The 16,082-nt window shown below is 38.7% G+C and overlaps 2 protein-coding genes across 2 annotated transcripts; both read right to left on the bottom strand.

Moving 5' to 3' along the window:
* Positions 1–3,547: 3,547 nt before the first annotated feature.
* Positions 3,548–6,343, bottom strand: LOC109618722 (uncharacterized). Its single transcript, XM_020067122.3, has one exon. It carries the CDS (start codon positions 4,900–4,902, stop codon positions 3,808–3,810), a length of 1,095 nt encoding a protein of 364 aa, XP_019922681.3. The 5' UTR covers positions 4,903–6,343; the 3' UTR covers positions 3,548–3,807.
* Positions 6,344–6,495: 152 nt separating this feature from the next.
* On the bottom strand, positions 6,496–12,806 carry LOC105327958 (arrestin domain-containing protein 3). The gene is made up of 8 exons (XM_066066853.1): positions 12,201–12,806; positions 11,358–11,981; positions 9,882–10,004; positions 9,127–9,359; positions 8,629–8,808; positions 8,347–8,547; positions 7,748–7,859; positions 6,496–7,468 (listed from the first exon to the last, which is right to left on the bottom strand). Exons 2-8 carry the CDS (start codon positions 11,467–11,469, stop codon positions 6,930–6,932), a joined length of 1,500 nt encoding a protein of 499 aa, XP_065922925.1. The 5' UTR covers positions 11,470–11,981; positions 12,201–12,806; the 3' UTR covers positions 6,496–6,929.
* Positions 12,807–16,082: the final 3,276 nt, after the last annotated feature.

The raw sequence follows: 16,082 nt of genomic DNA, 5'->3' as shown, positions 1-16,082 counted from the left end.
GCAAATTTTATAATTTAGAAATGTTACAATGAATGAATGAATGAACGTAAGTATTTTGATAGTACCGATCCCTTTTACAGCGAAGTGGAATTCCCCCCCCCCCCCCCCCCACACACACACACACACAAGATGTACGCACTCTTAAAAAAAAAAAGATACTACATATATGTATGCTCCTGTTAAAATGAAACGGACATTTTTTGATAAACCACATCGGGAAAGACACTTGAGATTTATCATAAAGATGGCCAAGATTACACACTTTGCCTTTTAAACATGTTTTTAATAGAAGTACTCACGAAGAATGCCTTTGAAACATTCTATTAAGTGAATATTATTTTGTACTAATGTAGCAATCTAAAACAACAAATCACCTCCCCAATGTTTGTAAAATATGTTACAACGTCGCCACGAAGTCGGTCTGTGTAAGTAAGCAGAATGGACACCAGGGGGCACCACTAAGACACAGTGGGATTATCGGCAGCGCAGGGGAGGGAATGTGGATTTTAACAAAATAACATGTTAGCAGAACTTTTGGCGTCGTCAAAATATAAATTCCACAAAGTAATATACATGAAAAGACCGGGCGATGTAAAGTTAACTTGTCATTTAGACCGTCAAAGTATGAAATGAAACAATTTAATAGAATTCAAATTTATACGATTCATGGTAGACGGAAACTCAGAGGAGTTTTTGAATTACGTTGGAAAAAAGCGGTAGCGCGATTCGGAACATCTAATTTTAATTAGACTGAAAATTTGTTCTAGGGTATGAATGTGTACACCTATTGTCGAGCCGTCTTAATACTGAAATCTTAACTCTAGGGGGGAATAGAGAAAAAAATGAAATTAAAAGAACCAAGGCCTGCATGTAGTTTTACTGACATAATGATCTAAACCTTGTCGTTTGACATCCAGAAATATCCCCATGAATATGCTCAACAGAAAAGTATAATTCGTAACCACCGTTTTCTCAAACCATTGATACAAAAAATGAGCAACGTTTAATGAAAATGTTCATTGAGTAATCAAAAAATTATTGACATCCAAATATAGCAGATCTGGATTAATTTGAGCAAAAGAACAAAAAAACCTGAAAGATCGCCCCAATTTCAATCACTTTACTCAATGTGGCAGCAATACAATTATTTGTACTTTGTGAACACCGGGGCCCAATTTTTCTTTACATACCGGCCTGCCATTGGTCGATGTGATTCGATTATCAGAAATGAATGACTTTTGTGTATTCTGTCAAAGTGTCTCCTCTCATTCACTCAGTGTGCGGTTTATTAATGTAATTGACTTTCTCAATTTGTCAGTTGATTGACGAGCAATGAAATATTTGGATAAAACATTAATGTAATGAACACAGTTTGATCGCGTCTCTGTACAGGATCACCCTGGGAGAAGAAGGAGGGGGGGGGGGGGGGGTTAGCGGGGGGACCGATGGGAATATAACTTTAAGATACAGACATTCGGTAATTGTGCACACACCAAACCAGTTAAATGTCGCGCGCAAAATTAATTAAAAGTAAGATGGGGGTCGCATTACCCGATGACGGAAGCAGGAAAAGCAGGGGGTGGAGGTATGGTGCATAGATGGGGTGCATCGGAAGTGTTTTCGACCACCACGTGGTCCATCCTCTATATGTATGATAAGCACGCTTCCAATCTATCTGCTGTTCAAGTATTGCATACAAGGTTTTAAAAAAATGAATAGCAATTTATTTTCTTCTGATTATAGAGTACCATTTTGTACTTCATTGACTTGTTATGGTTAATGTCCTTGTCGTAATTTTGCAACAATTTATTAAATGAATATCAATATCCAGGTTGACATGCATTCCACAATGTCTCTTTTTGGGATTGATTATCGAGGAGAGGACAAAGACAGTGTTTTGTTGGTGTGTCTGTTAGAAGTTCGGGACCACTCTCTGTAAAAGCCTCAACCATGCATTTCAATGCAGTAACTGTATGCCGTCTAAATGCAACCAACCAATGCAAATAACAATGGGCAAGATATTTGATCAATATCGTAATAGTAATATTTTCTTCAGAACTATTCTGGTCAAGCAAAGTATATTTTTCAGGGGGTCATGACCCGTTGTTGTAAGAAGTTACGGATTCCTTCATTAGTCAACATGGTGTATCTTGATTTTGAAATGTTTCGTTAAATAACCGACGTCTTCGATACAATTCAAAACACGTACCAAAGAGGTTTAACAGTATTAAATTATAAGTAATAAATAATAATACAACAAAGACACAAGCTGATTATCTGTAATATCCTCTAAGTTTGTTTAACAGGCGATCGCTTGCCTCCTTTACTTGTACCTATGGGCCACAGTTTTAGCAGATCTATGAACACCTCTAGAATAACACCTTCTTTCTGCAGATCCGCTCTGTTGGCACATTTCCTGTGGGTCTAACTCCTCGCCTCTTAAAATACATGTAATACATCGAGTTTGATTACTTTCTACTCTTAACTTAATCACTTCTTATTAATTTGTTGATTTATAAATCAGAGCATGAAATAAATTCCATTGATTAAGGTTGGGTCGATATTAATGACTATTGAGCGGCATTAAATCAAATACGTACGCGGCTTCTGTCATGCTTGTTGCCAAGCAGTCCACGGCGTGGTGGAGATTTGGTGGGCCAGGCATGGTCGTCCCCGGACCACCGCATTATGAGGCTGGACATCAGCCCTTTTGGGATGCCAATATCTATATGTCTACCAAAGAGCAATACCCTTCTCATTGATTTATTTAGTAATTAAATGTATATACTCGTTATTAAGAGGTTGTTCCTCCGTAGTAGAGAAATATTATGTCCGGCATCCCCACAACCTCACAACGACAGGGGCCCGGAGTCCACTTATACTAATATGTAACTAACTAACGAATGTATGCCCCACAGCCGAGAGTGGGTTCAGGGTCCCTCTATACTGGGGCGGACATGACAGTGTTATAAGAATCATATTCTCTATAAATATCGAAGCGTTTGTACCGAGTACAAACTTACCCCCCCCCCCTCCCCTCCCCCTAAAAGAAAAAAATCAGTGCGTAGTACTGTTTTGGTCTGAAACTGAGGGAAAAACTACAATTAGAGAACTGCTAATTTAGGAGCGAGGCGCTTGACCCGCAGGCAGAAATCGTGTCCTTTGTGCACCTGTTTTTGTAGGTATACGGTGCTACAGGGCACCTGTTTCTGTGCGTACACAGTGCTACCCAGAGAAAGCACTGAGAAAAAATTCTATAACCAAGCAGTTAGATTTTTCTTTTACATGTTATAATTGATGTAAAAGTGTTCAATATAAAACTCAAATTAGTACGATATTTGTGAGGTTTGCAAGCGGCGAAGCTTTGAGCATTATGCTACTGTCTGTTTGACTGCCCTCTATTGATTCATTGCGTGCAGAGAGACGTCAAATTCATATCAAATAGGAAATAAATATCTGTAAGCAAACAGACCTAATCAAACATCGACGGCATAGAAAGGAGTCCATTTAATACATCCATATTTACTCAAAGAATTCAAAACAGGAATGATTTAATAATCAACTTTATATGTCATATTCAGTACAATCCCGCGGTCCATACATCAATACACCATCTACCTTTAGGAACTTATGTAGGGGGTTAAACCTCAAACAATACATATACATGTCAGCATATAATGATACAATACCAACTATTCACCATTGAAGTCCCAGTCACTCTCTTTGAAGACTCGGGGTCGGTGCAGTTAGTTACCGTGGGTATAACGGGGAAACCTTGTTAAAATTCAAAATTGATCAGCTATCCGACTATGTTTTCTGCATTAAATTGTTCCGTATTGTAACTGGGGATAAAAAGCGATCATTTTGTCTCTGTGAGGGGGGTCGCTCTGTCTTTGTCCTGGGGGAGCCACCCGCTGACGTCACTCTATCAGGAACTTGCTTCGTTGCTGAAGCGCTTCTGAGGTGGCGCGGTTTCTCAGATGAAGGGCGGGTAAAAGTGACCTTTGGGGCGGGGGTTTTGCTGCGGGGTTTGGCGCTCTGCGCGCGCCGTTTGTCGTAAGGGATGATATTGTACTGCACGGGGTTGGTCATGTTCAACCGAATGGCTCTCTCACTCCACATGATGTTACGACATTCGTACGAACCGTCGGTGTGTACCATCGGGAGCAGGCCGTACCTTTGGTACAGATCCTGTCTTGCGCGTTCTAGATCCGTCAGCCCTTTTGCATGATGAGCCAACATGTCCCAGTTTAGTTTAGTCTTTTCTGTGTTTTTCTCCATAGCGGTTTCATTCACACTGCGTTTGATTAACTTCCAGCTGCGTTTTGCACCACCTAGTACCGAGGATATTGTTTTGATATCGTCGGGCTTTTTTTCCTTTTCATTCTCCACTATTTCTTCAGTTGGCGGCGGAGGGCTGTCGTCCTCCTTCGGTTGGGAAGCCTTGGTGAACACACGGAGCGCCGCCCCGGACACATCCGACAATCTGTTAAGAGTTTCTTTCAGTTTAGTGTACCCCTTGCTGTTTCCGTACTCCGTGTTTCCACAAGTCTCTGTCATCGCTCCTCTAAAAATCTGACTGCTCTTGAAGTTGGGTTTTGGTCGGATGCGGAATTTCGCGCTATCGTCGTTTATCATCTTTAGAGAGTCACCGAAATTGTTCCAGAACTTCTCGTTCACAGTCTGGCTTTGTGACACCCCCTCATCGTCAGAATCCGAGAACGAGAGCTCATCGTCTGTCACTGAAGCCACGGAGGCGTTCATTTCACCCCTGCGTCCAGCAGATGACATTCTCCCCGTAGCAGACGACAAAGACCGTGCCATCGGGGACAGGGTGGTGCGATCATTTTCACGGGGTTCTTTCGAGCTCATCAAGCTATGTTCCTTTTCTTTTAATATCATTTGATTAGGTCAGTATAGCTTTGTGTTATTAAGTCCAACAAAATACATTTCACAACTCCTCTTTGAATAATAAACTCTCCAATGTTTATCCAACGAATAATATTTCGTTTTCACTGTTGATCCCTACATTTCAATTTCACCAAGTCGGTAATTAACCGTTTACGGGACAAGTAGCCGGGGTCGATACCTGCTTGACTACCTTTTAAGCAGACACTCGTATGTATTTGTCCACAAACGCTGTTTTTAGGCGAACACAGGGTATTCCATGTCACCATTTATATACTTTCAAATGTACACTACAGTGTATTTTAATATGAACTAATCTATGGTATAAATATATCCGGCCAATAGAATCCACTGGTTTTGATCGGCGCTGTCAACCGATACAAATACCGCTATTGAAAGAGAAAAATATGTAATTATTTCTACAAAGGCTTATTGCAAATTTTGATCTTTAAACCTCTTGTTTCGAGCCTCTGCACTTTAACGGTGTTGGTAGATTTAAATTGCCTCGGTTTTAAGTAGCCTTGGATAGAGATGTCATTGAAGATGCATTCCTAGACCGGCATTTGAGGGCGCTGGCAAATACCACATGTAAATATTACCCAAGAGTTTTGTCAATAGCAGCTGAATAGATTGAATGGCTGCTGCACCCCACAGCCTCTACAATCTCGTAGCAACTTTTATTCCGAACTGTCCAGATTTTCTTAGAGACAACATTGGATGGAACGCCAGGAATTGTCCCTTTTCTGTAAGACGGACAGAACACCACTGCTATCTTTTAACCAAGACTCAAGTGATACAATCTAACGCTCTGTCGCTCTTCTTCTGACGGGCTTTACAATACAGTAACACGTCGGGGGGAGTGGAAAAAAGTTTTTAAAAATGGTGGTAGCAATTGTTCTAAGATTAAAGAGATCTTTAAATAAGATAATTTATTATCCTGTTACCCAATAGACGCTGTATACATATTGTATCAGAGAGACGACGTGAACATCAATCAGGAAATCTAATAGAACTGGTTCAAACAGTGAAAACCACACTTTTATTTCGAAATTGTACATTACTGGCGTTATTCAAGATTTTGTTTGCTTTGAAAGAAGATCACGATTTAATGAAGTTTCAACCTGACACAGTCAAAAGAATTGCGTATTAGAAGGACACAGAGTGGTTTTTCTGTTTGTGTATCCGGGTAACTATCTGTCGAACGATCACACGGTGTAACCGAAAACACACAGAGAGAGAGAGAGAGAGAGAGAGAGAGAGAGAGAGAGAGAGAGAGAGAGAGAGAGAGAATGTTATAGTGTTTCTTGCCAAATCACAGTTTGAATTTTGTGTTAATGTTTTTTGTGTGCATTAGTGTAATGGATTTCTCACACTATATTGTTTTAAAATTCAAATTTATGGTGTGAAGTTAAAAGCCAACATAATTTTTTACGCATTTCATATTCTCGCTTTAGAAAAAATAAAAAAATAGTCCATTTAGTATTATAATGAGACTACATGCACAGCTCTAAATCTATATACCATTTTTTGTAAATAAACCACACACACACTCCGATTTATGAACTACATGTATAAAGACACCACATGATACGTTGCATAGAAGTAAAATAACTTCTGAAAATTATTTATTGATTTGATTGTTAGAGACTACTGACATTCCTTTTATTAGATCTATCACCATGATAGTACTTTAAATATTAATCAAAAGATGTCACAAGTAGGTTAAAACCACAACCAACCGCCAATAAACAAGCGGAATCCTGACCACACGGCTTAGAGCCCCACCCATACAACACAACGCCTTGTCTACACAACGTCAACAGGTGCTCGTATGAAAAATCCGTTAGTTCGTAGAAAAATGTGCAAGAAATTAAAAATTATATACAAATATTTCTGCTATATACGTACTTTTTGATTTGACACTTTATAAATTTTAAAGAAAAAATAATAAAGGTCAAGGTTGTCCACAAAAAAAAGATGTGAGCAAGCCATGTTGTGTAATACTTTGTCACAGACATCATTCAAGTCTGTTTGGGAAGTTCAAGGTGACTATCGGTCACATCGAGACAGACCTTGACCTCGGAGTTTGTAATGTCAGTGTTTTTGACGGAACAGTGAGGGTCCGTGTCTTGTTCACAGACGTCCTCCAGCTGGCCCTTGGTCAGGTCGTCTGATGGTTTTTGATTAAACTGTGACTCAAGGTCAACTTGGGCAAACAGTGGTGAAAGTCCGTCCGCGTGAGAGGTCACGTGGGAGGGGGAAGCCTCCTCGCTGTCCGTTTTAGCAGAGTCTTTCTCCGAGGATATGACCGTGACCCGGGGCTCCTTGAACTTGAGTCGGTCACTCAATCGTGTCATCGACATCCGGGACGCCGCACGACTGACTCCGCCTTCCTTTTCCAGGCTGTTGACCTGGAGGCGCTCGTGGGGCACGCAGACGTACAGGGGCCGGAAAAGGATGACCTCGTCCGTCTCCTCCTCCCCGTCCCCCATGTACACCTGACCCAGCTGGAACTCGGAGCTCACGTACATTCCGCCCTCCACGTTAGGGACACAGTGATCTGTAACATACAAAACCATCCAATGGAGATCTCAAGATTTTCTTCCTTTTCTATTGGCAAAAAACTTTGAGCTTATTTATTTTGTTGCCTATCATAGCTGACCAGGCTTTGTATGGCTCCTATCTGATTAATTAAGGAACGATTTCCAAGCAAATTTTTCTAACATTTGATTAAAAATATTCTTGAAAGGTGTTGATTAGAAAGAACAATTTCAATAAGCCATTTGTAGAGGAGACCAACTCATTATCTATCATCATCAGTTTAACCATGGCGCCTTACCGTACTGTAGTATAGGATAAGGTGCGTTAGGGATCCTGTAAGGCGTCGTAGCCACAGTGACCGGGAAGTGGAGGTCCAGCACCTCCCCCGACTCCTCCATCACCAGGCAGACCTAAATAGAGCAAGGTGCGCGAACGTCACAGCCTTACAACACACTGCCAGATAATTAAGAACTTGCCAACAAGCAATGGTGGCAACATTCAACCCGCAACTTGCAATTATAGACCGATTTTTTGGTTGTTGAAAGCAAAAAGTAGCACACTCATGTCAGAATGGTTGTTGAAATTCCTAAACTTACATGTTAAACATTTTACCGGGAGTACATACATGTAGTATTCGGAGAATAATATGGGAATCCACTTATCACTTTACAATAAGAGTCGCGTCAGTCAGTTGTGCTTTTACTTAAAATCATGAGATATTGGTGTGTTTTTTATACAGTGGTATGTCAACCTTAAATTAATTAAAGCATTGTGTCTGATTTTGCAGTAAATGTAAATCTTCTGAATATCTTTGAATGGTGTCCGACTGTGTTGTACATAAACTTTTACCAAAGAATGATGTCTGACCTTAGTGACATGTCATAGAAGTATACTGACCTTTAGTGTATAATAAATTTGAACTAAACTACAAACATCCACCATGGAAGGCGGAACCACCGGAAGTTGAAGGTACTGCTGGAGATCGTCAAACTTCTCCGTCGCATGGGCGCGCACCGTGTCCCCGCGATATTGCCACACTTTGTGCGAGGCTTCTTTGCATAAACCTAGAACTCCTTTGTTGATAAAAAACTCCACATGCTGAAAAATAAAACTTATTTAGTATCCTGTTATCTAATGGGAAGCATCTATCTTTGTATCGTATTCCATCGATCTCATTACCTGCACTAGTTTACACACAAGCCACACATCTTGGTCACTTCCGTTTTGTATTTCTGCGCGGAGCTTGATATTTTCGCCTGCGCAGTAGGCACTTCTTTCTAGCACTGCCTCCAAAGCCACGGGGCCCTGTGAGCAACAGAAGCAACAGGAGTAGCGCTTGTCACTGGCCCGGGACGGGGTCTACAAAACGAGTGGATGGGTGTAAGAATAGAATCAACAACCTACATGTATGTACACCTAGCATCTACTAATCTTGTCACTGGCCCGGGAGGGGGTCTACAAAACGAGTGGATGGGTGTAAGAATAGAATCAACAACCTACATGTATGTACACCTAGCATCTACTAATCTTCTAGAACTTGTCTCATTTAGTTAAAACGACGACACTGAGAATTGATCAAAGCTTCTGTTAATTTTGGTTCTTTGTGGTTGTGCATGTAACATGTCGATGTTTTCATTGTGACAAAGAGATAAACGTTAGAAGACACGGATCACTCACTAGGTAGCGCTCGTCCATACAATCGATGTGGGGACCAATGATAGAGAAGTACTTTTTGCTCTGGGGAGAGGAAGACACGGGCATGTCCATGGTTGCCCGTAGATAGTACCTAATGGTGCCCACTTTACTCTCAAACGAGCATGGCAGAGTACTCTCTGGAAGTTTGAATTGGAAGTTGTATCTATGGTTACCACGTGGCATGATGGGAACACCTCCTTCGACTTCCTTTTTATCTGTTGACAATAGTTTGCATAAGCATATTATGATATTTTACATTCATAAAATTTTCTATTGTGTAGTCAACTTGACGGAGGCTGATTTTAATGGATGTTTTCAGAAGGGTTTTTTTTGGGATGTATATTTGTATGTACAGGTATAATATATTAGGACTGTTTTTCAAAATTCGTTGTATATTGTTTGTATATTGTATATTTGTAATTGGTTGGTGGTACTTACGAAATTTACAAAAACAAATAAAAAACATGTAAAGTTATTGCACAATGGGCATTCGACATTCAATGGTCCGTGATCCCCGGCAGATAATGACCGTAATCTATTGTGACAACATGTACAAAACAAGGCAACACCACATTGATTTTTCCTCCTTGTGGATATAGCAGGGAGTCGGCGGAGAACCATTACTGCTGTTATTATGACTAAACACCTGTTCGAGTATCTGGCGTGTTCAATTATGGTTTTTATCACCCTATGCGGAACTCTCGCCGTTTATCGTTGGTTCTGTACAGACATCTTACCTTTCCCCCACACCACCTTCTTTTCGTCGATGTAGTATTCGTCATCCTTCACCGTCCGCCTCTCCCCCGCCTTGGTGACCTTCCATTCAACGTGGGATTTGCCGCGCAAAAGAAGTCTTATCCCTGGAAAAGAGAGAACCGGAGAGGAGAGCTATATAAAACAGATGACCAGTTCAAGTGTTCACAAAGATATAGGATAACAATGTATTTGTTCCGTTTATGACACCTCTGGACAGACTCATATGTCTTGTTTGACGGACTGCTGGGTAAATTATTTCGGTCATTTTGGGGAGGCATATTTACAGGACTAAAGTACTTCTTGTGCTAATGAGTCATTGTTGTATATGACACATGATATTTATGGAATCTCCTAACTGATTAATGTAACAAGAACGTGGTTGTTTTCTTTCCAAGTTTTTTTGCTACTATCTGTTTTCATGAAAGAACAAAACCTACATTGCACCACCCAGCAATGCAGCCTCATAGTCTGTTGGTAACTATTACCTACTTTTCCTTCACATCAATATCATCGATCAAATAAAATGAATGTCACTATCCCCTCAATGCATGTTATATTAACCAGATATGTATATGTGCATGGTTATTTGATCTTGTATTGGGTCAATATCACGTTTATTTCTTTATAAATGTTGTCGCACAGTTGCTCTTGAAATAGTAAACTTTCAGTGGACAATGGTTTGGGGTAGATAAAATAAATAAAGTGCCCCTCGAAAGAAGTACCTGGTCCGAATTAGAACCATTTTAACAAAAGCTTGGACTTTGGGTAGTTGTGTCAAACAGCAATGTGACGTAAGCCTGTCTATTACATTGCTGGCCACTCAGCCATGGCTCTTTGAAATCAACAAGATTTGTCTGGCTTTTGAGCCAAGACTACGCAATCGGTGAATATTTCGCTTGAGACTGCGTCATTTTAAACTTGTTTTGACGCAAGAATAGATAGCTACGTGCAACCAAAAGTCCAAGGTCTTTTTGAAATGGTTCTATATTGGACTCAATCCCTTCCCCAGTATATTCCCCGCTTTCTACATTATGAAACCTGTAACATGTAATAACATTTATACGGTGCATCATCAGAGAGAATGAAGAATGCAGATATTTTGACGCGTTAGTATCGATCAGTCAGCCTTGTCACCAGGTTAGTGTGCGAGTGGTCCTGGTAGGGAGGTGTTCATATCGGCTACCCGACGGTTGTCTAGTACACATGACGCAATTGTTTAAAACAAAATATTTGGCATTTTTAAGTTTATCAGCAACCCCTTTCTTGTATCAGACCTTTTACTTGCATTAGTTGGTATGTGAACCCCTTTTCTGTATAAGACTTCTACTTTCATTGGTTTGTGTGTGAAGTTGTAAACCCATTTTCTGTATCAGACTTTTTAGTTTCACTACAGTTAAAGGGTGAACCCGTTTTTTGTATCAGGCCTGTACAGGACCCTCTATGGGGAGGACACCCACCTTGTACTTTGATGTTCTCTGTATTCTGCACAATAATGTGTCCGGTCAAGGTCTCTCCAGCGTAGAAGATATCCTTGTCCAACTCAATGTCGAATTTTGTCACGCAATCCATGACATCATCATGAATTAACACCGCAAGACGTTAAGCACCGCACAAGGCGGCCTCCAAAAGGCAATTCAAAGGACACCACAAGACCTCAAGCCTCAGCAGGACCTCAACTCGAGGACGCCACAAGGCCTTAGTTCCAGTGCCAACACACAGTTCTCAATTTTAATGCCACACACAGTACTCAATTCCACCGAAAGTAAAAGTCCTCACTTCCAGTCCGGAGCACCGAGCAGACGTTGAACCTGTCAGGGGTGATCACTGCTTCATTAAATTTGTGAGAATCTGCCATTGGGCTGCGATCAATACCACATTGTGATTATTTCGCTAATTATCAGTTTTCTTTAATGTTACACTTCACAACATAATATCACCGATACGTACAGCTTGTGTGTTGGAGTCTTAACGCGAGTTTACAAGATGGTCTGCTTTTGGTGCCGTTTTCTGGTCGCAGCGGAAACACAATACTAAGCGAGAGGAATTGTGGATTTAACCTTTCAATAATCTATAAATGTCAACTACAAGAAAAGACAAAATATCAGATTTTCACACATCTTACTGTTTCAATTAAAGCAGACGACATTTTCTATCGCGCGGGGGACTATCTACGTCACCAGACGCGGCACTCGGGGATGTTTTAGCTGCCAATTCGGAACCGTTCGGATCTGTGTCATTATAAGCACCTCTGTTCATTACTCTCTTCAATAATGAATATATGGATAATGAGATCAACTTACCGGTTTGCGAATGAAAGTCAGAGCTAAAAAGAAATCAATGAAATTGGATGGTTTCCGCACGGAGCGGTTCTCTCTCCGGAACTTTTGTTTCTTGTCAGTTGAGCGTCGGCCGTGACGGTCGTATCGATCGCTTACCTCTCCTTTCTCTCGATGTCTGATCGATGCAAAGAAATTCTACATCCTTTACCGACTGCTATAAAAACTACATCAATCTGACGAATTAAAAATCATTACATGCCAGAGCTGCAGAGCTTCTTCTTCTGCTACAAAATCTCGCGGGAATCTCGCGGGACTTCACCTCGCGGACATGGAGAGAAAAGGAGGCTTGGGGTTGGAACGGGAATGATGACAGGTACCTCCTTGTAGACCAGCTAGTCGTACCGTAAATTGTGGACAGAGGATTCGTCACAAGCTTGTAATCATGGCCTATTATCACCCAAGAAAGGCGCGATAATCTCGCGCGATTACAGCGACTGATGGTCCTTATTATAGAAGATCACGTACAGGTTGACCACGCTCGGCCGTCGCATATGTTGGGGACATTTTCATCAGATTAGGATTATTAAGAGCCACAGGACGTAATACTTCATCACATCAATGCAATATGAATATCGTCTCATTTTCTGAAAGTTTTGCCGTGCAAAGAGACAATTAATTACTGAGTTTTGATCGATCACATCTCGAATAACCCAGGTAATTCATATTGTGCTCGCAACATGGAGTTTTCTGTACAGTGTATTTGAATCCCAAAATATAACATTATAATATGAATAAAAATTGGCGTTCATGTAAAAAGAACATAAAAATACATTAATTACTGAGTAATTAAGTTTAACTTAAGCAGCATTTTCATATTTGATAACCAACGCTTACAAGAAGAATTTTGATTTTAGATATTTGTTGAAATGGTTTAAATTACTTAGTATTTTAATTTCATTTTTGTTTTTAATTGCAACATGACTGTGAAATTCTTAATTGAGTTAAATACCCTTTAATTAGATAGAAAAAATCCATTGCCATTGACACTTTTTATTAACGTTAAACAGTTTCTTTCCTTTTTTATCCGTATATAGTTTTTCATTTCATTTCAAATTTCTTACAGAAAAAAACTCCCAAAGCTAACACATATTAAAACGCATCTAACGTGGTTCATATGAATGAAAACCTTCTGTATTACATGTTACAAGTCGTCACTAATTGAAAACGAAAAATACACATTGTTATAAACATTTTATTAAAATCCCAAGACATTTATTCCTCAAATTCACAACTTGTTTTTAAGTTCAGTCGTCTTTGGGGATCTCTCAGACTGTGTGGATTAATAAAAAAAAAATCCGTTAAAAAAATCCAATAGTTCCAATGGACGGTTCAACAATTTTACGCTAATTTTACGACCATTAAATGAAGTGGAAGATCAAGGTAATTCCAAATGTCGATATTAAACTTTCTGGAGATGGTACCAATCTAGCTCATCTTGAAACGTACATGTATACATGTAATAGAAACATGCTCATATGAAATCTTCTTCAAAGCGTTTATAACATCTATATATTGATAACTTTGACCTTGAAAAGTTTTTGAAAGTTAAAAGGGACACAATCATCTTTGAAGTCTCAGTTTATACCTTTTTTAACGAAGCACAAATAGACCAATTTAAAAATCAAAATTATATGTATTACTTGCGTATTTTAATGAATGTTTTCCTTAATAAAATCAATAAGAGTGAAAAGACCTCTTATTTTTCGACAACAAATAGCAGGTAGTTGTTTCGACTCTGTTTGCGTATCCATTAATAATTCTTTACTTCCAGTAATGATTAATTAGTACGCTTCACAAACAATACAAGCCTTAATAGAGGTCACATACTAGTAAACTGGGGAAAACAGCATGGAGATAAGATTAATTACATTTAAAACATGAAAAAGTAATAAATAATTGAATTAATGGAAAACTAGTGAGGTCTTTTTTGGTTTTTGATCTTGCTGATGCTTTTCTTTGAAGAGGCCCGCGGGCTGGGTGGCTCACTAAGGTTTAGTTCAAGTTTATTTTTTACTCTATTGCGAAAGAGAAACATCACTGTATTGACACATTAAATTATCAGAGGAAAATCACTGTGAAGTATAGTGAAATATATTTACACTTACAATTATTTTTACTTTTGAGCAAATCGTTGTTATACCTGCATAATAGTAATGACTGGGTCAAGAGGTCACAGTAGCGCATGATTAGTCAGTTAAAAATGAAACAATATAACAAACAAACAATCAACAATATAACAGACAAACAATCAACTACAAACAATATAGGTATCAGTGGAACAAACTAACAGACAATCAACTACAAACAGTAATCTTTTAGACTTTGGAGTTCTTAAAAACACATACAATCTATCTGACAGATGTGTGATGCAATACAATACATGTAGTATTGTTACAGCTATTTCAAAATATTTGAAATCATTGTTAATAGATAGTTCTTCTTTCAAAAGACTTCCTAATCCATATGTACCTTTATTTTTTGAACCTCTCATATCTTCTGAAAAATGTTCAAAAATCTTTTATAATTTTTTGAATAAAAATGAGGCTATTCCAACCTCAATCAGCAAGTGGGAGGCAGAGCTTATGCCTTATGGAGTAGACAGAATATCAGTGCAAGATGTTTTTAAAATTTGTTATAAAACCACTAGTGATTCTTCTGCCCAGTTGTTACAATTTCGAATCTTGCATAGAATTGTTCCTGTTGGAAAATACCTTAAGAAAATTAACATTAAAACTTCTGATTGTTGTGGTTTTTGTATGGAAAATGTTGAAACAATAATACATGTTTTCTTTGCTTGTGATAAAGTACAAACACTCTGGAGTGATTTAAGTCTACATATATACAGACAGACCTCTGAAAGAGTTGGTTTTAATGTTTTGAATGTTATTCTTGGTGAGCTACTATTGTCAAACACTAACAGGGTTATAAACTTCATAATTCTATATGTTAAACAATATATTTTTATATCCTTAATGCAAAATAAAATGCCAAATTTTCTTGGATTACTCAGTCATTTAAGATTAAAATATCATGTAGAAAAATATGCTGCTATCCAAAATCAAAAGCTGCGCAATTTTGAAAAATTGTGGCTTACATGGAAAAACATTTTAGATTAGTTTATGATATTATGATTATTACTATTCGTATTATTATTTGTTATTTATTTTTTTGTTTTTTATTTTTGGGTTTTTCTTATTTATTTTTTTTTTGAAACAAAGTAACCATTTACCACTAATATTGAAAAATGTATGTAAATATACTTGTGTGTGAGTGAGTATGCATGTGTATAAAATTTATAAAAACTAAATTTATTATTGTCAACATTAGTATTAGTATGTATGGAACAAAAACAATAAATTATAAAAAAAAAAAAACTACAAACAGTTGGTACCAGTGGAACATTATAACAGATAAACAATCAACTACAAACAGTAGGCACCAGTGGAACAAACTAACAGACAATCAACTACAAACAGTAGGCACCAGTGGAACAAACTAACAGACAATCAACTACAAACAGTAGGCACCAGTGGAACAAACTAACAGACAATCAACTACAAACAGCAGGCACCAGTGGAACAAACTAACAGACAATCAACTACAAACAGTAGGCACCAGTGGAACAAACTAACAGACAATCAACTACAAACAGTAGGCACCAGTGGAACAAACTAACAGACAATCAACTACAAACAGTAGGCACCAGTGGAACAAACTAACAGACAATCAACTACAAACAGTAGGCACCAGTGGAACAAACTAACAGACAATCAACTACAAACAGTAGGCACCAGTGGAACAAACTAACAGACAATCAACTACAAACAGCAGGCACCAGTGGAA

This window comes from Magallana gigas, chromosome 7, assembly GCF_963853765.1.
Source record: "Magallana gigas chromosome 7, xbMagGiga1.1, whole genome shotgun sequence".
Classification (NCBI taxonomy): Eukaryota; Metazoa; Mollusca; class Bivalvia; order Ostreida; family Ostreidae; genus Magallana; species Magallana gigas.
The sequence above is the reverse complement of the archived record's forward strand: the minus strand, read 5'-3'. Positions and strand labels throughout refer to the sequence as shown.

What these genes read in the sequence shown, in the direction of transcription:
- LOC109618722 (XM_020067122.3), bottom strand. Translation starts at nt 4,902, where the DNA reads ATGATATTAAAAGAAAAGGAACATAGCTTGATGAGCTCGAAAGAACCC.
- LOC105327958 (XM_066066853.1), bottom strand. Translation starts at nt 11,469, where the DNA reads ATGGATTGCGTGACAAAATTCGACATTGAGTTGGACAAGGATATCTTC. An exon ending in AGAGAACATCAAAGTACAAG is followed by an intron (nt 10,005 to 11,357) that starts GTGGGTGTCCTC and finishes TCTCTTTTCCAG; the next exon opens with GGATAAGACTTCTTTTGCGC. An exon ending in TTATCCTATACTACAGTACG is followed by an intron (nt 7,469 to 7,747) that starts GTAAGGCGCCAT and finishes TGTATGTTACAG; the next exon opens with ATCACTGTGTCCCTAACGTG.